This window comes from Mus pahari, chromosome 1, assembly GCF_900095145.1.
Source record: "Mus pahari chromosome 1, PAHARI_EIJ_v1.1, whole genome shotgun sequence".
Lineage (NCBI taxonomy): Eukaryota > Metazoa > Chordata > Mammalia > Rodentia > Muridae > Mus > Mus pahari.
Genome location: NC_034590.1, coordinates 95,965,623 through 95,988,967, shown reverse-complemented (window position 1 = coordinate 95,988,967; position 23,345 = coordinate 95,965,623). Strand labels below are relative to the sequence as shown.

The window sequence follows — 23,345 nt, the reverse complement described above, 5'->3', positions numbered from 1 at the left end:
TCTCAAATGAGTTTGCACTGTTGTACCTTAGACATCTGAAGACTAGGGTCTTGCTGTCAAAGCACCCGTCCAAGGCAAGCCTATGTTTTCCTTTTTTTTTTTTCTTTTGAGACAGGGTTTCTCTGTGTAGCTCTGGCTGTCCTGGAACTCACTTTGTAGACCAGGCTGGCCTCGAACTCAGAAATCTACCTGCCACTGCCTCCCAAGTGCTGGGATTAAAGGCATGTGCCACCACGCCTGGCCTATGTTTCCCTTTAATGCTTGCTTTGTCCTCCTCATCTGCCACTTTAAACTCTTATCAAACAGCCAGGCAGCAGTGGGACACACCTTTAACCCCAGCACTCCAGAGACAGAGGCAGGCGGATCTCTGTGAGTTTGAGGCCAGCCTGGTTTACAGAATGAGTTCCAGGACAGCCAGGGCTGCACAGAGAAACCCCATCAAGCAAAGCCTCTCAGGCTTGCGCCCTGCACCTTTCTCCTCTCTCACACTGTAAATGGACGAACAGTAAATAGTAACCATGAGTAACGTGTATTACTTGGTAAGAACATCAGTTGGTGTTTAAAACACCAGGACACTTATTTTCACCTATCCTCTAAGACCATTTGTTGCTGGTCATGGTGTGTGCCTTTGATCTCAGCACATGGAGGTAAATTTCTGAATCTGAGGCCAACCTGGTCTACATAATAAGTTCCAAGCCAGCCAATGCTACACAGTAAGACCCTGTCCTAGAAATAAAACCAAAAGTCAAAAAATTAAATTAAAAAGACCCCTTATCCAGGGATAGGGGTGGGGAAGTACCCCCAGCTCTGTGACAGAACAGTGAAAAACAGCTCAAGACAGAAACATCCTATCCTTGAGAACAGACAACAGCTGTTTTGTAAATCCCAGGTTTGACGGTGTTTACCTATCTCCTGGTACTTGTTCTTTTTACTTGGAAGTCTCACCTAAGGGGGCACTCTGCCACCGGGGACTCTTCATCTGGAACTCCAGTTTGTGGCCCCAGTAGGGCTTTCCTGGTTCATTTCTATAAGCCCCAATGAAGGACGTTCCCTATATTTTTTCAATAGAGTTGCTCCAGACATGTTGGATGATTTGAGCATGTGCCTTGATATTTTGCTGTCTATCATTTCTATCTGCTGCTTACTATTTATTCATTTGCTTTTGTTACTATATACTCAATAAACTCACTCATTCAAAAGCAAAACTAAGGAGCCAGGGGTAGTACTGCACACTTTTAACCCCAGAACTCAGGATGCAAGAGCTGGAGGATCTCTGTTTCAGGCCAACCAGGGCTGCATACTGAGACCCTGTCTAGATGATGGTGATGGTGATGATGGTGGTGATATCATCATTATCATTGGCTCTTGTACATCATTCTTCAGACAAAGAAGACCACGCCACAGCCTGGAGGTAACCCTGACTCAAAATTTCCCCCAACAAACAATTTAGCACACTAATTTTAAATGTAGCCTTTGTTGTGAAGCAGTTTTCTTTTAATAGAAACATCATGTTCTGAAGCATTAACAGTCAAGAAGTGGGCTGGAGAGATGGCTCAGCAGTTAAGAGCACTGACTCTTCTTCCTGAGGTCCTGAGTTCAATTCCCAGCAACCACATGGTGGCTCACAACCATCTGTAATGGGATCCGATGCCCTTTTCTGGTGTGTCTGAAGACAGCTTCATTGTACTCACATATATATAATAAATAAAATCTTTTTTTAAAAAAGATTCAATACGTAAGGCAAGTAAGGCAAGTTTGATGGCAGGCATCCTTAGTCTCAACACTGGGGAAGAGAGCAAGCAAAGCTCTAAGTCTACAGAGTGAGTTCCATGGCAGCCAGAGCTACACAGAGAACCTGTCTCAAAAACAAACAGTTCAAGGCCAGCCTGGTCTACAAAGTGAGTTCCAGGACAGCCAGGGCTATACAGAAAAACCCTGTCTTGAAAAAAAAAATTCAAAAAGTAAACAAAGACAGAGGACTGCAGAAACAACTTACTTGTCATTGGGAAGGTCTTGAAAGTCACCAGGCTCTTCTTCCCCAAGGTTACCCAGCTCTAAGTACTGCTGTGAAGAGGGTACTCTCTGACCTACCACACTCAAGTCCTTTAGGGAGCTCCAAGGGATACAGCTTTCACCAGTCACCCCCCATACGGGACTAGGTCATCTTTGCCCTTATAACTAAGCCTTCGTTTATACCTGTAAGTAAGCCCAATAAACTCAGTTTCACTAAGCTGGGTGTTGGTAGAACTGGCACTTTGGTTTGCCTTAGGGCCCTATCTGGAGCCATGTCTCCTTAGGGAAAGTTAGCATGTCTCATTCAAAGTTTTAGGACATGGGCTGGAGAGATGGCTCAAGAGCATTTCCTGATCTTTAAGAATTTGGTTCCAGCCGGGTGTGGTGGCGCACGCCTTTAATCCCAGCACTCGGGAGGCAGAGGCAGGCGGATTTCTGAGTTCGAGGCCAGCCTGGTCTACAAAGTGAGTTCCAGGACAGCTAGGGCTACACAGAGAAACCCTGTCTCGAAAAACCAAAAAAAAAAAAAAAAAAAAAAAAAAGAATTTGGTTCCAACTAAAAAAGAAAAGAGAAGAAAAAAAAAAAAAAAAAAANAATTTGGTTCCTAGCACCCNCTGNGGGTAATTCACAAAGTTTCAGGACATGGGCAGAATATAGCCAGTCTTTCCAGAATATAATATGAATGACCTCTGTCTTAATTGCTTTTCCTGTCACTATAAAATATTCTGATAGAAACACTTTAAGCTTTATTTTGGCTTATAGTTCCAGAGGGATACAGTCCATTGCAGTAGGAAGGCATGCCAGCTGAGCAGAAACCTGGTGGGCTACACTGTATCCACACTCTACAGAAGGTGAACAGAAAGGAGCCAGATCCAAGGCCCAGTCCAATGACTCATCTGCTCCATCAAGGCCTCAGAAAAAGATCCTGACCTTTCATAAACAGCGCCATTAGTTACAGACCAAGCGGTTAAACACTGGAGTCTATGAGGCACACTTTACACATTCAAATCACAATAGCCTCTAAGCTCACTTCCCAGGAAACGTTTGACTTCCTATCTGAAATCTTGTAAGAACTGCCTTTAGTGTCTACATTTCCCTCGGCACTCTGGTCTTTTAACATTTCTACCAAAATGGCCATTAGGGAAAAGAGTTTCCTTTACGGAAAACATCATTTGTGTGAAGGATAACTGATTCTTCTTAAGTAGGATCACTTGGCAATGATGGCTATTATCAACTGCTACAATTAATCAATACAATTGATGTATTGCTAGCTTGTAGCCTCAGAAGCTTGAGCTGGCTGGAGGTGATGAGGGGATGAAGAATGGACACATGTACAGAAAGCTGGTTTGGGTGGGCTGGGCTCTCTGAGTGCTCAGTATGTTTAGTCTATGCAATTGAACAGAGGCCAGGCTCTTTAGGGGAGCAGTCTTCAGGCTGTAAATATATGTTGGGGGGGCATCTTCTGCACACTCTATCAATGTCTGTACACAGACCAGAGAAAAGCATTGCCATTTTCTCATGGGTCTGTGAGCTCACTGACATGGCCATGCTTGTATCAGCAGCACACACTCACTCGAGGCTCCCTCTGCTTCCCATAGCCCATTGCACGTAATAGCTAACATTGATGAACAAATGAGTGAATGAATCTCAACATTCTGCTCAAAACAAGATCCAGCTCTGGAGAGCAGATGGGGACAGGGCTAAAAAATAAAGATAGGACTGGAGAGGTGGCCCAGTAGTTAAGGTGCTTGCCATGCACGCAGGGGGACCTGCACTTGAACCCCTTGAACCACGTGAAAGCTGAACATGGCATCTTGAGCCTGTAAGCCCAGTGCTCCTCCAGCACAGTGGGGGATAGAAAAATCCTCTGGTGGCACAGAGGCCAGCATCCTGTGTGCATAGTGGCAAACAAGACACCCTGTCTCCAGGGTTATAGGAGCTCCAATGAAGTCAGAGACCCTATCTCAGGAAAAAACATGGGGATCCCCAAGGTAGAAGGTGAAGGCTGACACCCAACACTCTCCTTTGACCTCCACATGCATGCTATGTACCTACACGCATGCATGTTCAAAACATGTGCACACACACGTGTACATATACATTTTTTTTAAGATGCAGAAAAATTAGAGAAACTAAAGAGGACTGTAACTCAGGCACAGAAAAATCTCATGCCCTCACTGTGGAGAAGCCTCAAATCAGAGCTCGTGGCAGAGTTGCCAGAGCCTGGGGGAAGAAAGGGGTAGAGGGGCACAGTGCATAGCAAGGACATTATCTCTCAGTAGGATAGCAGTACAACTGTGGTTAGCAACAACTAATCCAATATTGTTAAATAAAATATTTGAATATTCTCAGCAAAAACAAATGGTGAACATTTGAGGTAATGCTCTGATCTGGCCTCTACACACCATGTGGATATGCTACGGTGTACCCCTGGAAGGCCAGGAGTGGTGGCACATGCCTGGAGATGGAGGTAAGAGGGTCAGGAGCTCAAGGTTATCCTTGGTTACATAGGGGATGTGAGACCAGCCCGGGTTATCGAGTTCCAATCCAGTGGGACCCTATTTCAGGAAAAAACATGGGGATCCCCAAGTTGTCCTCTGGCCTCCACATGTACACATGTGAAGGCATCCACACAAGTGCACATACATGTATCTGCATACACATGTGCATGTACACACACATGAACACAATTGGCTAGGGGCTTAGCTGTCCATGGCAGTGCTCACCTACAATCCCCAGTCCTTAGGAGAAAGAAGGGGAAGGCTGGAGAGTTCAGCATCACACTAGGTACACAGCACACTCCCACCTCAAAGAACAAACGGCTAAACGGCTGGGAAGGCAGGGAGATAATGTGGTGGTGCATGGTGCAGGTTCTCTCCATTTACCATGTGGGCCCCATGATTAGCCTCAGGCTGTCAGGCTTGGCCACAGGCATCTTAATTCGACGAGCTATCCAGTTTTATACATCTTCTAATGTAGCCACGAGAAGCAGCACTGTGGATGAGGATCCCAGAGTGAGAACAGGACAGATGTGAGCAATAGCGACTGAGGACCTCTAAAAGCCTTGAGGACAAGGCTACATTGCCGCCCGGAGTGAGCGCTAGGCAATCACTGGGGTTTGGGAGCTGCAAACGTGAAATCAGGGAAGTTTCTTCTCAAGGAAAACTTGGCCTTCACTTAACAAGGAATCATGGAAACCAGCTAGACAGCACTGCAGGCAAAGGCAGTTACCACCAAGACTGCCCTGAGTTCCAGCCCTAAATCCCTCATGTGGGATGAAAGAACCAACCTCTGTAACCAGTCCTCTGACTGCCACTGAAACCATGGTGTGCCCTTCCTCCATACACAAATGAGCAGAACAGTTTAAAAAATGTTTTTTCCTCTTTTGCGAGGAGGCCCCACAGCGTAGCCCTGACTGGCCTAGATCCTGCCAATTAGTCCAGGCTGGCCTGCAACTTACAGAGACCCACCTGCCTCTGCCTTCCAAGTGCTTAGATTTAAGGTATGCAACAATAACAACACCAACAAAAACCAACCAAACCAAAAAATAAAGAATTAAATGTGGGTTCTTCATGACATAGTGGGTTTACAGGTTGTCATAGTAAGGTTTTACACTAAGTCCTGGGGTGTAGCCTGAGATTACACAAGCTGTTTTTCACTGGAGTGATTTGACAGGGGACATTCGTATTTTGGTCAGTGCAGATATGGATGAGGGGCTGGAGAGAGGATTAGTGGTTAGAAGCACTTGCTAACTTCCTAGAGGACCCAGCTTTAACTCTCACATACACACAGCTGCTCACAGGCATCTGCAAATCTGGTTTCAAGAGATCTGATGCCTCTTCTGACACTCCAGGCACATGGCGCTAATCCCACACACAGAAAAAGGGATTTTAAAAAGAAGATACTGATGGAAAGGTTAGAAATGATATCTGAAGCATTTTTCTCCCCCCACCCCATTCCCTTCTCCTTCTTGCTCTAGCCCTGTTTGCTCCAGCCCATAGGTTTTTATTATTATGATGATGATGATGTTTCTCATTATGGATGGTTGTGAGCCACCATGTGGTTGCTGGGATTTGAACTCATGACCTCCAGAAGAGCAGTGAGTGTTTTAAGCCATCTCACCAGCCTCCTGAAGCATTTTTCTTACAACACCAAGCTCAGATTTTTATGCATAAAACTCTTTATATACCTTGTCTTTGATCTGTCAATCATTTGCAGTGCTGGCAAGAAAACCCAGAGCCTTATTGGGCAAAAGGTGTACAACTGAATTACACCTCCAGTCCTTGTTTTTGTTTTCCTGAGACAAAGTCTCATTGTTTAGTCCCAGATGTCCTGAAACTCACTCTGTAGACCAGGGTCTTGATCTCACAGAGATCTGTCTACCTCTGCCTCCCAAGTGCTGGGATTCAAGGCATTCGTTACTTTCCTACCCCCCAGCCTTCCTTGCAATTTTTAAATTCTTGAATTTCATCCCTTTCTGTTTCTTGGTCAATTGCTATTTCAGGACTGTGTTGGAATTTCTGGAAGCACTGAGATTGACCTTGAGGCTGCGTTTACAGAACGAGTGGAGATAAGATGAGGGTAGCAGAGTCTAGCGGAGAGTCAGGTCCACTATAATGCGAATCGGAACTTGATGGATGGTGCCAGAAGAAGCTGTTGTGACTCCTGAGAGTCTGAAGAATCTCAGGAACAGAGTACATGGGTAGGGAAGTTGTTAAAGTGTCAACTATGAGAATCCTCAGCTGTGCATGAGACTACAATCCCAATAGTTAGGAGGCTGAGGCAGGAGGATCAAGAGTTCAAGGCTGGCATGGGGCACACAGTGAGAACCTGCCACAAAGAAATAAGAAAAGTGGGCTGGCGAGATGGCTCAGCGGGTAAGAGCACTGACTGCTCTTCCAAAGGTCCTGAGTTCAAATTCCAGCAACCACATGGTGGTTCACAAACACCCGTTATGAGATCTGACACCCTCTTCTGGTGAGTCTGAAGTCAGATACAGTGTACTTACTTATAATAATAAAAAAACCTTAAAAAAAAAAAAAAAAAGAAAGAAGGGAGGTCAACATACAATAATAAAAGTTAAAATTAAGAAGTCAACTGCTACTTCTCTCACTTCTTGCCCCATGGGTTGTAACTATGGAGACTGAGCCTGGATGTCTACTGGGAAAGAAACGGGAGAGCCTGAACCTTCCTTTGGAAAGAAGTAGAGGAGACAAAACCCACCAAGCTGATGGCACAGGTGGAGCTGTCTCTTTCCAGTGAGGGCTCAGGTAGATCTTGCTGCTAGTGCTGGTGCAAAGATGTTTAGGAACAGTACATTGTTGCAGAGTTCCACTCTACCTGATGTAGAAGAGCAACAGATCTTAGGGCTTCCCCAACCCAAAAGGTTCCCGCTGGTAGGTTGCAGAAATGTGTCAAATACAAAATCTTCCCTCCTTTAAGTTGGGAAGTTTTTCTTTATTTTATTTAAGTTACTTTTTGTTTTTGACAGGGTTTTGCTATGTATCCTGAACAGACTGGAACACACAGAGATCTGCCTCCTGAGGGCTGGGATAAAAGCACATATCCCATCACCTGGGAGACAAGGGCAGGCAGATCTCTTGAGAGTTCCAGGGTATCCTAGGTTACATAGCAAGATGCTGGCTTAAAGGGTGTGGGGGGAGGGGAATAGAGGGATTAGAGAGATGGATCAGCTGTTAAGAATGCTTGATGTTCCTAAAAGGAAACCAGGTTTATTCTCAGCACCCATATAGTAACACACAACAGCCTGTAATCACAGTCCTAGGAAATATGACACCCTCTTCTGGCCTCTGAAGGTGTGTATGTAGTACACAAATATATACACAGAGAAAATTCTCATACACATAAAATAAGAGTAAATAAAATGGAGAGTTAAGACCACTGGAGGCTACAGGATGAGACCAGTCACAACCACAAGGAGCAGCACTGGGCACCAGCTGCTTAAAAATTGTATCTGACCAGTAATCCCAGCATTCAACACAAAGCCCATATGCCTCACCTAAGACAAGCAAAGAGAGTGGCATCTAGACAAGGCAAACTCAGCTAACCCACTTACCACACAGCCTGAGGGACATTTCCTTTCCAAAGACCTGGATATGGCCCAAGGAGGGCATCAGAGCAGAGCAGAAAAGTGTCCTCGGAGATCAATGGTCCAGCCTTTGTCTCTTACCAGGTCTTAACTGACTGGAGCAAGTGGTGGCTGTACCAGGCCCTGTCTCAATTTTAAAAGAAGCAGATTTCAAATTCAAATGCTCATAGGGAACAACGGCAGCAGGCAGTAAATGGAGAGTGAGTCCTGTTTGCCTAACATGTCAATGAAACTGAGGGGGGTTTCCTTAAAGATTTTATTTCCAATCATGCGTGTGTCTCTGTGAGTTGATGCCAAGTTTGTGGGTACCTATAGAAAACAGAGGCAGCTTGAGTTGCAGGCAATTATGAGCTGCCTGACATGGGTTCTGGGAATTGAACCCAGGTTCTCTGGAAAAACAATACACACTTGTCATGGTTGGAATATGCTTGGCCCAGGGAGTGGCACTATATGGAGGTGTGGCCTTGCAGGAATAGGTGAGTCACTGTGGGTGTGGGCTTTAAGACCCTCACCCTAGCTGCCTGGAAGTCAGTCTTCCACTAGCAACCTATATGGTGTACATAATGCACTCAAGCATACACATGCATAAAATAAAACTTAAAAATCTGGGAGCTGGAGAGATGGCTCGGTCCCAGGGGACTTGGCTTTGATTCTCAGCAACAAAACTGCATGGCTGCAGTTGCATGCACTGTTAACTCCAGTCCCAGGGACTGGGTACCGGCTTCTGGCCTTTGAGGCCAACACACACACACACCCACACCCACACCACACCAACATACCTGCAAGGCAAAACACCCACACACACATTTTTATTTTATACACTGCTACCAAATGATCTATTTATCTTTCCCCTGCTCCCATACTTTTTAGGAAGTGTATGCTGAGTCTCACCTGACCCACTGGCCTCAGACTAAATATTCGAGGATGACTTTAAATTAATTCCAATTTTCCGCCTCTGGTGGGTTATTAATCTGAAGTGTAGATATGGACTCATCTGTACAGCTATATTCTATTTCTTAGTGTCTACCCAATCCTAGATTTAATTTTTGGATTATGTTCATCAATAATGGGATTTTAGGTTAACATTCCACGACAAAGCCTGGCTGTGCTGACGTCTGAATCCCAGCACTCAGAAGGCAGACAGACAGATCTCTGTGAGTTTCAGACCACCCTGATAGACAGAGAGTTCAAAGCCAGCTACAGCTATATAGACTGAGTCTTTGAGGCTCCATCGGAGCTCCATTTTTTTTGTATGTCATGTCAGATCCATTTCGTCTGTATACAAATCCATTTTCCTGCCCTCTGTGTTTTACCAAGTACCTGTGCTCAAATTATATAAATCTTCCACTAGCTTGAGCTTTGAGTGGCTTAGTTACCCGAAGCATGGACGGATGTTCAACTTTTCCTTCTGAAACAGGGTCCGCCCAGCTGACCTGGAATTTATTATACAATCCAGGATAGCCTCAAACTTCTGATCCTCCTACCTTTCCTTCCTAGTGCTGGAATTAAAGTTTTGAAGCACCACAGCTGCCCTAATTTTGAACGAAGGTTGCCTTAATAGGCAAGCACTGTACCACGATTTTCTAACCGTGTCTTGCTATGCAGCCTGGGCTGGATTCTGTAATATACTCTTAGGAAATCTGGCTTTCAGACAGCCTGTATTGCTACTGTTCAGGGGCTCGCTATCCCAGAAAGAATCACTGAATTTCAATTTAGAATTGGGCACATTTGTTGGGATGCACATACGCTCAAATTAGCCAATGTAATGCTCATTAATATTTTAAAGCAGGTAAGATGGAGAACAGCACCTTTAAAAACCCACCTGCCTTAAGTTACCTGCACTACGTTGTTCCACCAGTCCTAGGGATTTTTTTTTGGCCCCCGAGACCCCGCCCACCGGTCACCCAGTGGCGGAAGAACCTCACGGTACGACGTGACACCTCACACCACCGCGGAGACTTTCTGACGTTACGCTGGCGGCGTGGGAGGGGCGGGTCCGCCGGCACTTCCCCTTCCCGGCTTTGGCCCCGCCCACACCCGTTGTGAAGCAACCGCGGCCGCCAGCATTTAAGGTGGCTCGGAAGCTAGAGGCGCTCTAAGCGCCTGCGCGGCTCCTTTTCCGCCCCGAGGGCTAGGCCGGTTGGAGCCACGGCTCGAGCCTCTCCTCCGTTCCGGAACTAACCGCCTGGCGGCGCTCCCCGCGCCCCTCCCCCGCCGGCGCTTCCGCCCGCGCTCCTCCCTCTCCTTCTCGAGCGCCGCGCACGCGCGCCAGGCCGGCTCGCGCCCTCTCGCTGTCCACCGGCCCGCGAGATCCCCCCTCCCCTTCCGCCTCGCGGCGCTTCCTCGCGCCGCCGTCTTCTCGATCCACCCCTGACACCGCGGGGCTCCCCCCGCCCGCCAACGGCGGGTCCCCTGCTTGGCGATCTCTCTCGCTTCCCGCGCTCTCCGGCAGGGGCCCGGCCCCAGGCCCTCTTTCCCTTCCCTCTTATTTCTCTTCCGGACGCTGCCATCATGTTGAAGCCTCAGCCGCCACAACAGACCTCCCAACCCCAGCAGCCGCCCCCCACGCAACAGGCCGTGGCTCGCCGGCCTCCCGGCGGGACCAGCCCTCCCAACGGCGGCCTCCCGGGACCGCTGCCCGCCACCGCGGCTCCCTCGGGGCCTCCCGCAGCGGTCTCTCCGTGCCTGGGGCCCGCAGCCGCTGCCGGCAGCGGGCTCCGCCGCGGAGCCGAAAGCATCTTAGCGGCGCCAGCGCCGCCGCCGCATCAAGAAAGGCCAGGGGCAGTGGCAATCGGCAGCGTCAGGTGAGGACGGGGCTTCCTGGCTGGGGAGAGCCCGGGAGGCAGCGCCCCGGCTTGGCGCTGTTGAGGGGGTTCTTGGGGGCCCAGGACCCCGTGAAGGAGGGGGTGGACCCTCGTGCCAACAGGTCGGAGAGAAAGCCTCTCCGGGCGGTCTCCGGGAGCCTGGGGGCAGTGCTCGGCTCTCGGCCTAGTCACCTCTTGGGGGTCTGGGCCCTGAGGGGAGGCGGGGCGCATCCCGCCAGCTCCGTCGGCAAAGGGTGTTGGGGGGGTTGAGGAGGTGATGGGGTCCCCAGCTCCATTACCACGAAGGATCTCGCGGTCCCCGGCTTCAGCCAATGGGGAGTCAGCTGCATGAAGGGGTCCCCGGTTGTAGCCAATGGAGGGGGGGCGCGCGGCCCACAGTTTGGCCAATGGGGAGGGAGGGACTTGGGAGCGGATTGTTCCCTCCTCTTCCCGGTGCAGCCAGTGAGAGGGGAGCGGGGTGGGCGGGGGCGCGGAAGCGGCGGCTACTGGGAAGACTGCGGACTGGGAAGCTCCTGCGCGCGCGCTCCCCGGCCGTACGTGCGCGCGGATGCTGTCTTATGACTCGGGCATTGGCTTGCCCCGGTAACGCGTAGAGCAGAGGCGGAGGGAGGGAGGGGTTGTTTGGAGGGGTTCGGGGCGTCTGGTGTCGGGGAGTGGGGAGCGGGTGCCCTCGGTTTTTCTCAGTGTGTCAATGCGATAGAAAGAGGCACTGGACGCAGGCGCAGTGACTTCTGTTCTAGAGCGGGTGGTGAAGCGCGATGGCCTTTAGTGCGCAGGCGCAGACCGGGCGAGGCATCCCGGTGGATGGTTTTTTTGCGGCTGCGCGGTCCCCCAGCCCCGCCAACGGCCCCCTCCTCGCCCTCCTCAACTGCCGGTTACATCAGCCGTCGAGGAGCTGTGTTACCTGGCGTTTGGGGATCCCTTCAGAGTGGGTAACAGGCTGAATGAAAATAATGAGGGCGAAAGGGTGGGGTGTGGAGAATATACCCCTTCTGGGATTTGGAATCCAAGGCTCCTCCTGAAAGTGCTTTTTTTCCTTTGGGAGGTAATGTGTCTGAGCTCAGTGGTGCTGCGGTTGGGATGCCCGGTCTTTCACCTTCACTGCTGAAGTGTGCTGTTGGTTTAATACTACAGCAGTGGTTTATCGGAAGAGTGAAGGACTGTCCCTTAGAGGAAGTCCGGTTGTATTGCATTGACTGTTAGGAACATTTGACAGCTATTATTTATTGAATTTTTTTGTTGACTTCTTTAAAATCTTGAATTTGGAGACAATGTTTTAGCAGTTAATGCCTACTTTCTTCCTTAATGTGAGAACTTGAAAAGTCTTGCTTGTTAATCAGTCTGTAGCCTAAATCAGCAAGTTGACCTGGTACATTGTTCTAGGGTTTACTGCTAATTAAAACTGTTTCTCTCTTTTTAACAGGGGACAGACCACCGGAAAGGGACCCCCACAGTCACCCGTGAGTGCCTCCTTTTCCTCCTGTAAAGATAAAGACAGACAGTATGGGACAGTCTGGGACGAGAGTATTCACCTGCTGCCCTTTTTTCTCGTGTGACAGGTGTTTGAAGGTGTCTATAACAATTCCAGGATGCTGCATTTCCTGACAGCTGTAGTGGTAAGTAATAGCTTTAACCTGGGTGTCTGAGGAATATGCTGTTTCCGTTTCTTAAAATGACTTAATCATTCACCTTGCTAGGGTTCTACTTGTGACGTAAAGGTGAAGAATGGAACCACTTACGAGGGCATTTTCAAGACTCTGAGCTCAAAGGTCAGTGTCCTCAAATAGGAGTTTCTGAAGCTGTGAAGGAGAGGGAAATTGAGGGTGTCTGTTGGGTGACAGCAGGCAGTTTTGAGGCTTTTGCTAAGTCCTCTGATTGACATTGAGAAATACAGAGGGACATGAGACTATGATGTTGAAAGACTAGAAAGCTTTAAGAGAGAATCCGTCTTCTCCCTCTGATACTGACCCAGGTATGTTGGGATGGGGCTTTTGTAGTTTGAACTGGCAGTTGACGCGGTGCATCGGAAAGCATCCGAGCCAGCAGGTGGGCCTCGCCGGGAAGACATTGTGGACACCATGGTGTTTAAACCAAGTGATGTTCTGCTTGTCCACTTCCGAAATGTTGACTTCAATTACGCTACTAAAGGTATTGTTCTATACTGTTGTGTCAAGAAACTGAGAAGAGCTAGCCCGCAGGTTGAACACATTGACTTGATTTATCTTCCTTTTTAGTACTTTTATCAGTAGAGATAACTTGAGTTCTTCTTGAACACATAGCTTGATGCCTAATAGAATCCAGTGAATGTGTCTAGCGGTGTAGGTACTGTTTTCATGTTTTCAACTTTAGCCTTTAGATTAGATTGGGGCTTTGTTTTTCTGTTGAGGAAGGGTCTTTGTCTATATGGCTAGCCTCCTTAAACTGGCAGAGAGCAAATTGCCTCTGCTTCTGAGTGCTGGCATTACCAGCATTCACCACTCCATCTAGATAGACCTGTTTCAATAGTTCTACCTGCTCCCATAAAACTAAATCTGGTGTTTCTTAATTTCATTTTGTTAAACTGTGTGGACTGGGGAGTGAGGATGAGAAGTGGGCCCATCACCTAAGTCTGTTGCTCCCCTCTGCCAACAGATAAGTTCACTGACTCAGCCATTGCCATGAACTCTAAGGTGAACGGAGAACACAAAGAGAAGGTGCTTCAACGTTGGGAGGGCGGTGACAGCAACAGTGATGACTACGATCTGGAATCTGATATGGTATGTTCTCTGTTCCTGAGAACAGGTGGGCTGAGTTGTGGTCAACATGGGTTGTTGATGTGGAGGTTCATTATTTTCTGTTGGGGTATGTTTGTTCATTTTTGTTTTGAGGTCTGTTCTTGGTCAGTTTTCCCATCCTCTGCATTGAAAACCATTAGTTTTTCCATGGCAGCACTTGTTATTGTAGTAAAAAGTATGAGGTGGGCATAGTATAACCCATACCTCTAACCCAGCCTTGGGGAAGTTGTGGCAGAAGAACTGTGAAGTCCTGGACAGTCTGGGCTACATAACAAAAAGTCTTAAAGAAAAGCAGAGGAGAGAAATGGTAGGTACATAGGATGACTGTTGTATAGGTCCATGCTTCTTCATTCTGCTGCTTCATTGAATTTAAAGTTCTGAATTAGTCTGACAAGGTGGGTCAGATAAAGGTGCCTGCCACCAAGCCAATTGGTGAAAAGGAACAGATTCTTACAGATGGTCCTCAGACTTTCACATACCTACTATACCACAGGATCAGATCCACAAAATATAAAGGGGAAAAAAAAGTTTTGGTTTTGAGGGTAGTGTGTTTGTTTTTTATTTTTTGTTTTTTTCGAGACAGGGTTTCTATGTATAGCCCTGGCTGTCCTGGAATTCACTTTGTAGACCAGGCTGGCCTCGAACTCAGAAATCTGCCTGCCTCTGCCTCCCAAGTGCTGGGATTAAAGGTGTGCGCCACCATGCCCGGCTTGTTTAATTTTTTTTTTTCCTTGACTTTATTATATGTAAGTACACTGTAGCTATTTTCAGACACACCAGACGAGGACATTTGTGCTCATTACGGATGGTTGTGAGCCACCATGTGGTTGCTAGGATTTGAACTCAGAACCTTCAGAATAGCAGTCAGTGCTCTTAACCGCTAAGCCATTTCTCCAACTCCCCCCCAGGTTTATTTATTTTGTTTGTTTGTTTTTTAAGCCAACTCATGTATATAGAGATGCCATGATAGCACCTGTAATTGCTGAGTTTAGAATATGGAAACAGGAGGCCCAAGGGCTCAAGGCAGTCCTAGCTTCCTTGCAGTTGGAGAACAAGATCATTTCTCTTGTCACTGAATGCATGTCAGTGTGTTCAGTTTGTACAGGAGTTGAAGTTTTTAACATGGTGGAGAGGAAATGGCATGCCATTTTTCCTTTTCTTGCTGAGTTTTGAACATTTTGTTTTCTTAGTCTAATGGATGGGATCCCAATGAGATGTTCAAATTTAATGAGGAGAACTATGGAGTAAAGACCACCTATGACAGCAGTCTATCTTCTTACACGTAAGCATTTTGGAAGTTTGAGGGTGGTGAAGTTGGGTGGCTGGTATGTAGGGCTTGTGTGGGGGCTTACTATTTAGTAAGATTTCTGAATGAAACAGTTGTTGTATAGTGTTTTTCTTGGTTTATAAGTAGTCATCCCTCCTGATTTGCCTATTGAGTTGCTTTCTGTGAGTAGAAACAACTTTTGTTAATCTGGGAATGTGGCTCAGTTGTAAAGTGTGTGCTGTATGAGCATCAGAACCTGAGCTCTGTCCTCAACAGCCCTTTAAAGAGAGGAGTGTGATGGTCAACCGTGTAGTTCTAGTGCTGGAAAAGCCAAAACAAGCTGGGTTGGGGTGTTCTTGCCGCTGGCCAGCCTGACTAAATCTGGGCCCACAAAGTATCAGAATCAGAATATACCCTGGTGCTTTGCCTAGGATTTGTCAGCTGTATTGAGTATATACTGACTGAATTGAGGATGAATTCAGTTGTGGAACACTTGTTTGACATTTGTAAGGCCTAGGGATCATCCTTTAATGCTACTAAAAAACAAAAACCCTGAAGTATTATTAGATGGAATGCCACAGGTTTGAACTGGTGACGTAGTTACAGCAGTGTCTTCTTTCATTGTTTCCTCGCACTGGGATGGTGATCTATGTGGGTGCACTCTCAGGGTTCCCTTAGAAAAGGATAACTCTGAAGAGTTTCGGCAACGGGAGCTTCGAGCAGCCCAGTTGGCTCGAGAGATCGAGTCTAGTCCGCAGTACCGTCTACGGATTGCTATGGAAAATGATGATGGGAGAACAGAGGAGGAGAAGCACAGTGCTGTTCAGCGGCAGGGCTCTGGGCGGGAGAGCCCCAGCTTGGTTTCCAGGTAACTACAGTGAGATCTTGGCCTGGGCCAAGCGCTCTTGTACACAATTAAACTTCACCACCTTACTGAGTGTAGGTTATCCCAGTTTTTGAGGTTTATACTGAACCCTAGAAAGTTGGTAATTTGCAGCAACAGTAGAGCTTATGGGTTTTTAAAATGTATTTGTGTGTGCTGTTTCATCCATCACAAAATGAAGTTGTGTATGCTCAGTTTCTCAAGTGTCCCCTTGGCCTTGAAAGGTGAAGAATGGTAAAACTGATGCTCTTGGCCTCTTGGGTGTGGGTGGAGAATAATGTCATAACTCATAGCTCCCTTAAATTGTCAAGTGTGATAACCGGAGTTGGGGGTTGATGTTAAAATGTGTGGATTTGGGAGTCTCCTGTCCTTACTTAAGTCTTTCCCCAGGGAGGGAAAGTATATCCCTCTGCCTCAACGAGTTCGGGAAGGTCCCCGGGGAGGAGTTCGATGCAGCAGTTCTCGAGGAGGGCGCCCTGGCCTTAGCTCTTTGCCACCTCGTGGCCCTCACCATCTTGACAACAGCAGTCCTGGCCCTGGGTCTGAGGCACGCGGTATCAATGGAGGTAGGTTACAACAAACACTTGTGGTAGAAGAAAGTGGGCAGGGTGATTAATAGGTTTTGTTTTTTGTTGTTGGTTTTTCGAGACAGGGTTTCTCTCTGTATAGCCCTGGCTGTCCTGGAACTCACTTTGTAGACCAGGCTGGCCTCGAACTCAGAAATCCACCTGCCTCCGCCTCCCGAGTGCTGGGATTAAAGACGTGCGCCACCACGCCCGGCTGATTAATAGGATTTTAAGTGGTTAGCAAGATGAAGTATTGTGTTCTTGTAACAAGCAGACGTTTCTTTTTCTTCACATTAAAAAACAGGTCCTTCCCGCATGTCCCCCAAGGCACAGCGGCCTCTGAGAGGTGCCAAGACCTTATCTTCACCCAGCAATAGGCCTTCTGGAGAAGCTTCTGTCCCTCCAGCATCTGCAGGTAGAGCTTCAGTGAGGCTGGCTGCAGGCTTGGGTAGTTTGTGGAGGTAGGCGGTAGTAACAGTCAAGTTGTTGAAATGCTGGGTGGTAGTTTGTAGATGCCTGGTGTTGGGGAGGGTCTTAGATTTTATCGTTCCATTTTTTGTTTTTGTCTTTGTCTTTTTCAAGTCAGAGTTTCTCTGTGTAGCCCTGGCTGACCTGGAACTGTGTAGTTAGTTCAGTCTGACTTAGAGATAGAGCTCTGTAGGCCTCGAACTTAGAGATAGAGCTGCCTCTGCCTCCCGAGTGCTGGAATTAAAGACACTCAGCTGGATTTAATAGAATCTTTTTGAGAAAGACCGCTTTAGTTTTCTTTGGTTCTAACTTGTCAGCTCATGGGTTGGAGCTGGTTGTCACCTGTTTTGTTAAGACTTTTTTTTTTTTTAAGCCAACATTTTATAGAACAGGAGAAGTTATAGCACTTCCAGTCTTTTTGTGAAACCATTGCCTTTGTGTTACTTAACTGCCCTGGTCTTAACACAGGAAATTGTGTCTCTAGGTGAAAAAAAGCTTGTAAATTTTCTATGGGTTTTCCCCCTATATTCACTACTTCCTGGCCAGCAATAACCATCGTATAGCTCTCCCTTTTCTTCCAGTGGGCCGGATGTACCCTCCACGGTCTCCCAAGTCTGCTGCCCCTGCCCCAGTCTCAGCTTCCTGTCCTGAGCCTCCCATTGGTTCAGCAGTGGCTTCCTCTGCCTCCATCCCTGTGACATCATCAGTTGTGGATCCTGGTGCAGGCTCTATTTCCCCGGCATCTCCAAAACTCTCCCTGGCCCCTACAGATGGTGAGAACCAGTTGTAAATGCTAGAGAACTAGGGGTATAACTTGAGAGCAGGATCTAATAATTGCCTCTTTTTCTTCAGTAAAAGAACTCCCAACCAAGGAGCCCAGTAGGAGTTTGGAAGCCCAAGAGCTGGCCCGCATAGCTGGGAAAGGTGAGGGCAATTTTACTCTGTAGTCCTATTTACTGGAGGGAGCGTTTCCCTTTGGAAATTCATTAGGATTTGGAAGCAGTGTAGTTTGCATCTGCCCTTGGATTTCATTTATTTTTTTAAAGATATATTTTATGTATATGAATACTGTCATGCTCTTCAGACACACCTGAAGAGGGCATTGGATCCCGTTACAGATGTTTGTGAGCCACCATGTGGTTGCTGAGATTTGAACTCGGCACCTCTGGAAGAGCAGTCTTAACTGCTGAGCCATCTCTCCAGCCCTCGTTTATCTTTAAGATTCTTAACAGCTCATTCTTTGGTTTCTTCTGGATTACTAACTAGCCCTGTGTGACTCTTCAGAGGAAAAAAAATGTGTATTTTTTCATTTCACTGTTTTCTCAGTCCCTGGCCTTCAGAATGAACAAAAACGATTTCAGTTGGAAGAACTGAGGAAATTTGGGGCCCAATTTAAGGTGAGTGAAGCATAGAGAGGAGCTAGGAATTAAGCAGGCTGTGGGATGTGTAAGGCAAAGGCAAAGTGGATGGGAGCGATGAGTTCAGCAAGAGTGAATGGAGGAGGTAAAAGCCTGGGTCTGGAGTGCACACTGTGATACCTGTTTTTTTTTCTCCTCCCAGCTTCAACCTAGTAGCTCCCCTGAGACGGGCCTGGATCCATTTCCTTCCCGGATCTTGAAAGAAGAGGCCAAAGGAAAGGAGAAAGAGGTGGATGGTCTATTGACTTCAGATCCTATGGGATCCCCAGTCTCCTCTAAGACAGAATCCATATTGGATAAGGAAGATAAAATGCCCCTGGCAGGAGTAGGAGGGACTGAGGGGCCAGAGCAGCTCCCAGCACCTTGCCCCAGCCAAACCGGCAGTCCTCCAGTGGGCCTCATCAAGGGGGATGACAAAGAGGAAGGCCCTGTTACTGAGTGAGTAGTGCTGGGTGGGTGGTGTGAAGATCTTTGGTGCTTACCAGCTGGGGAAGGGCATGACTCAGAGCTGGTTTACATTCTCTTACAGACAAGTAAAGAAGTCTACTTTGAACCCTAACGCCAAGGAGTTCAATCCAACAAAACCTCTGCTGTCTGTGGTAAGCTGGGACTATTTCTTGTAGACTTGGGTCTCCTTGAGGGGACAGTAGAGCAGTACAGGAGAGCACTTGACTGTCAGGATTGTTGTCCCATGGTGTGAGATGGCACTGTCAGTCTGGACAGGAGCACTTGGACTGCTTTGGGAAAAACATTGATATCTCCAGGATTGAGTGATGAAGGCTGCTTATCGATTCTGACAAGTTACTTTGGGCCTTACTATTTGGTGTGTTGGGTGTGTGAGGGTTAGGACTATGAGCTCCAAGGAATCAGCTGACATGGCTTTAACTGGTGTACTCATGGGACTTTGAGATTTCAGACAACCACTTAGAGCTCTCTTAGTTTCTGAATGTCCATCTTGTGATTTGCTATATATAAAGTGCTTAAGGAAAAGTATAGGATATATTTGACACAGGTGAATTTAAAAAAGCTGAAGTGGGATTACAGAAATATCTCCTCTTGTCTCTTACAGAACAAATCTACCAGTACTCCAACTTCACCAGGGCCCCGTACTCATTCAACACCTTCTATACCGGTGCTGACAGCAGGCCAGAGTGGGCTCTACAGTCCCCAGTACATCTCATATATACCTCAGATCCACATGGGACCAGCTGTACAGGTAGGAGAGACGAAGTGAGCCCAAGGGAAGTGCTGATTGTCCAGCTCAGGCTGTTCAGTGTTGATGAGCACCTGCTGAGCCCCAGATCTTTCTTAGGCGCCTCAGATGTATCCATATCCTGTGTCCAGTTCCGTGCCTGGGCAGCAGGGCAAGTACCGGGGTGCAAAAGGTGAGCAGGGCTGGGAATAAGAGCTGGGGCTGCCTAGCACCTCTTGGCAACTGCAGCTTGAGCTTTGTACTGTTTACTCTCCACCCACAGGCTCACTTCCCCCTCAGCGCTCTGACCAACACCAACCAGCCTCAGCCCCTCCAATGATGCAGGCTGCTGCTGCTGCTGCTGGCCCACCCCTGGTGGCTGCCACACCCTATTCCTCCTACATCCCCTACAACCCACAGCAGTTCCCAGGCCAGCCTGCCATGATGCAGCCCATGGCACACTACCCTTCACAGGTACCGAACACCTGAAATCGAGCCTGAGGGGGGAGGCAGGGTTATTCTGAGTAGTGGTGGCTAGCTGTGGGATTGGTCCACTTGAATTCCTGTAACAGGACACTGAACCTCTGCTCTCAGTTTTTCCCTCTGAATTAAGGTGGTTACTGTCTTTAAAACAACTACTGAGGCTCATGTTCCTATGCGCACAGAAGCTGACAGAACGTTCCAGGCCGGTCTGCTTAGCCTTTTGCTTTGTTTCTTCAGCCGGTGTTCGCCCCTATGCTTCAAAGTAATCCACGAATGTTGACATCAGGAAGCCATCCCCAGGCCATCGTGTCATCCTCCACTCCTCAGTACCCTGCTGCAGAGCAGCCTACCCCCCAAGCCCTCTATGGTGAGTTGTGGTGCCCACTTTGTCACCAGGATGTGTGTATCGCTATCCATTTGGTGTGCTCAGCACTCGGTCTCCCTTCTTTCCTGCTGCAGCCACTGTTCACCAATCCTATCCACACCATGCCACGCAGCTCCATGGCCACCAGCCGCAGCCGGCCACCACACCTACTGGGAGCCAGCCACAATCCCAGCATGCGGCCCCCAGTCCCGTTCAGGTGCCTGTAATGTGGGAGTTGGTTGGGAGGTCTGAGTGGTTGATCCAGGAATTGGTGGCTGGAAGAGAGCTTGAAAAGAGCTGGGTCGTTCTTCAGCAGTGAAGTGGCATGAGCTTTTGGTTTGTCTGCATAGCAGAATGGGTGGCACTCATACCTCACTTCTACTCTGGCAGCACCAGGCGGGGCAGGCCCCTCACCTGGGCAGTGGACAGCCACAGCAGAATCTGTACCATCCAGGGGCCCTAACAGGCACGCCACCTTCTCTACCACCGGGACCTTCTGCCCAGTCCCCTCAAAGCAGCTTCCCCCAGCCAGCTGCTGTGTATGCCATCCATCCCCACCAGCAGCTGCCCCACGGCTTCACCAACATGGCCCATGTTACCCAGGTAGGAACCCAGGGGTTTACTGCTTCTGTGTCTTTGCCAGAGAATGAGCTGTTGTAGGGTATTTGTGGTACAGGTAGTGGGACCTGTTCCACTTTGCAGTGCTCCTTTGATAAGGGATCTCAGAACCTCAAACTGGACACTGAAACTAATTGTCTCTACAGGCCCATGTCCAAACTGGAGTCACAGCAGCCCCGCCCCCACACCCTGGGGCTCCCCACCCGCCCCAGGTGATGCTGCTGCACCCCCCCCAGGGCCATGGGGGGCCCCCCCAAGGCGCGGTGCCCCCGAGTGGGGTGCCTGCACTCTCAGCTTCCACACCCTCACCCTACCCCTACATCGGACACCCCCAAGGTGAGCAGCCTGGCCAGGCGCCTGGATTTCCAGGAGGAGCCGATGACAGGATTCGTGAGTTCTCGTTAGCTGGGGGAATTTGGCATGGAAGAGCTGAGGGGCTGCAGGTGGGGCAGGATGCACGGGTTCTGGGTGGGGATTGAGGGGTCTTGGAGGCAGGGCTGTCCCAGAGGGCGCCCGCCGACCCACACCTGTCTGTGAAGTATGTAGGGTGGGCAGAAGCCACAGTCGCCGCCGCCAGGGGCTTGCTCCTGGCTCTGTCCTTTGCTTCCCTCCGTCCTCGCTCAGTTGTGATCCAGCAGCCCCCCTCCCCACTGCCTCCCCAGCTCTCAGTGACCCCGACTGTCTCCTGACTTAGCCGAGGTAAGGTCAGCGCAGCAGACAGGGCCAGACTGGGGCGTGGGGGGCTGAGCTGGGCAACTGAGTAAGGGCTCTGGCCTACTGGGAAACGGCGATTGACCTGTGCTTCTGACAGTCCCCTGAGACTCCTCGAGGAGGCCGCTCCTCCCCACACCCCTCACCCCCTGGACGCATTGACAGAGGGACAGCTGCTCGGGTTCTAATGCTCCTGCTCTCTCTCTTTCCCCTCCAACCAGTTCAATCTCATCCCTCCCAGCAGCTCCCCTTCCACCCCCCGGGGAACTGAAGATTGTCCTGGCNGCGACCTGAGACCTCCATGAGTGGAGGGAAGAGTGATCTATGTCTCTTCCCCCCAGCAGCTGGGACCAGTCCTAGCCCCGCCCCCAACCCCTTTCCCTTGGGGAGTTGGGGAATTCCTGCCAAGCACCTTGAATGGGAGGGGTCCTTCAAGTGGGCCGGGCTGGGGGTGGGGGAGGTTCCTGCTCTGCCCCAGCTGGGTCCCACCCAGTCTTGTCCTCCCATCCTCTCATCAACCCCCCCACCCCCACCCCCTGGAGACGGAAGATCTTTTATTTTCTATTATTTATAACCTCAGACTTGGGCCCCCTGTTCTTCTCCATTAACTTGAGTGTTCTGTGTGAGACCGACAGACAGATGCCTCAAGGACTTTTACTTTTTATTACATAAAAAAAATTAAAAAAAAATAAAATAAAAAAATAAAATTTTAAACTAACTTAACCTGCCTATGGGTTTGATTTTTATTTTTTTTATTTTATTTTGGTTTTTTGAGACGGTTTCTCTGTATAGCCCTAGTTATCCTGGAACTCACTTTGTAGACCAGGCTGGCCTTGAACTCAGAAATCCACCTGCCTCTGCTTCCCAAGTGCTGGGATTAAAGGCAAGCGCCACCACGCCCGGCTTTGGGTTTAATTTTTTTTTTTTTCTTTTTTAAGATTTATTTATTTATTATATATAAGTACACTGTAGCTGTCCTCAGACACTCCGGAAGAGGGCGTCAGATCTTGTTACAGATGGTTATGAGCCACCATGTGGTTGCTGGGATTTGAACTCAGACCTTCAGAAGAGCAGTCAGGTACTCTTACCCACTGAGCCATCTCACCAGCCCGGGTTTAATTCTTAAAAGTACTAATTTTTCCCTTCCATAGGAGGTAGTTTGGAGTTTTGTAATCTGAGCTTTCCAAGGACTGGGATAGTCCTTAATGGGCTGCAGGACCTTTGGACCATAATACAGAGAACATGTGCTGTGTTGAGAGCAGAATTTGGGCATGACAGTATTGGGTGAGAGAGAGGGACAGGGTAACAAGTGAGGTTGATAGTCTAAAACTGCCCTCAGGACAGATGGCACAGGGAAGCAGCAGGGGAAGCTGGAAAGCCATGAGGCGTTCAGTATGTGGAGAGTACTGCTAGCCAGCCATTCCTGTCCTTAAACACTCATGGGAAGATTCGAGTTTGTCACTTTTGGGTAGGTACCTCAAAATTTTTATGACATCAGTAATTGCCCTAGATGATTCTGTGGTTTTCCCATATATCCTATCAGCTCCTTATAGGCCAGCTATGGTTTGGGGTTTTTTTTTTGGTGGGGGTTAGTTATATATTTGGTGCCAGGAATTGAGCCCAGGAAGCTAAGGCAAATGTTCTACCATTGAG

General features: G+C 48.5%; 1 protein-coding gene and 1 long non-coding RNA gene across 13 annotated transcripts in view; one reads left to right on the top strand and one right to left on the bottom strand.

Annotated features, from left to right (window-relative positions):
* Nucleotides 1-8,518, bottom strand: part of LOC115062766 — a 23,705-nt gene extending 15,187 nt beyond the window's left edge. Inside the window, exon 1 of the long non-coding RNA XR_003842692.1 lies at nt 8,091-8,518. This is a non-coding gene — a long non-coding RNA (uncharacterized LOC115062766). The remainder of the gene's footprint in view (nt 1-8,090) is intronic.
* A 1,842-nt stretch (nt 8,519-10,360) lies between these two features.
* Atxn2l (ataxin 2 like) lies at nt 10,361-22,415 on the top strand. Of its 12 annotated transcripts, XM_029532551.1 has the most exons (24): nt 10,361-10,927; nt 12,372-12,408; nt 12,508-12,564; nt 12,646-12,717; nt 12,946-13,096; nt 13,580-13,704; nt 14,913-15,004; nt 15,657-15,857; nt 16,263-16,438; nt 16,743-16,853; nt 17,470-17,679; nt 17,759-17,830; nt 18,233-18,303; nt 18,467-18,762; nt 18,854-18,923; nt 19,394-19,540; nt 19,637-19,709; nt 19,800-19,990; nt 20,237-20,366; nt 20,459-20,580; nt 20,754-20,966; nt 21,128-21,371; nt 21,521-21,680; nt 21,914-22,373. In XM_029532551.1, exons 1-23 carry the CDS (start codon nt 10,635-10,637, stop codon nt 21,673-21,675), a joined length of 3,309 nt encoding a protein of 1,102 aa, XP_029388411.1. In that variant the 5' UTR covers nt 10,361-10,634; the 3' UTR covers nt 21,676-21,680; nt 21,914-22,373. The 12 variants fall into 12 exon arrangements, 11 of the variants coding, with proteins under 11 accessions (XP_029388411.1, XP_029388375.1, XP_021065264.1 ...); XM_029532515.1 differs by having other exon boundaries at nt 21,521-22,373; XR_003842632.1 differs by having other exon boundaries at nt 10,362-10,927; nt 21,128-21,680; nt 21,914-22,415.
* The last annotated feature ends 930 nt before the right edge of the window (nt 22,416-23,345 follow it).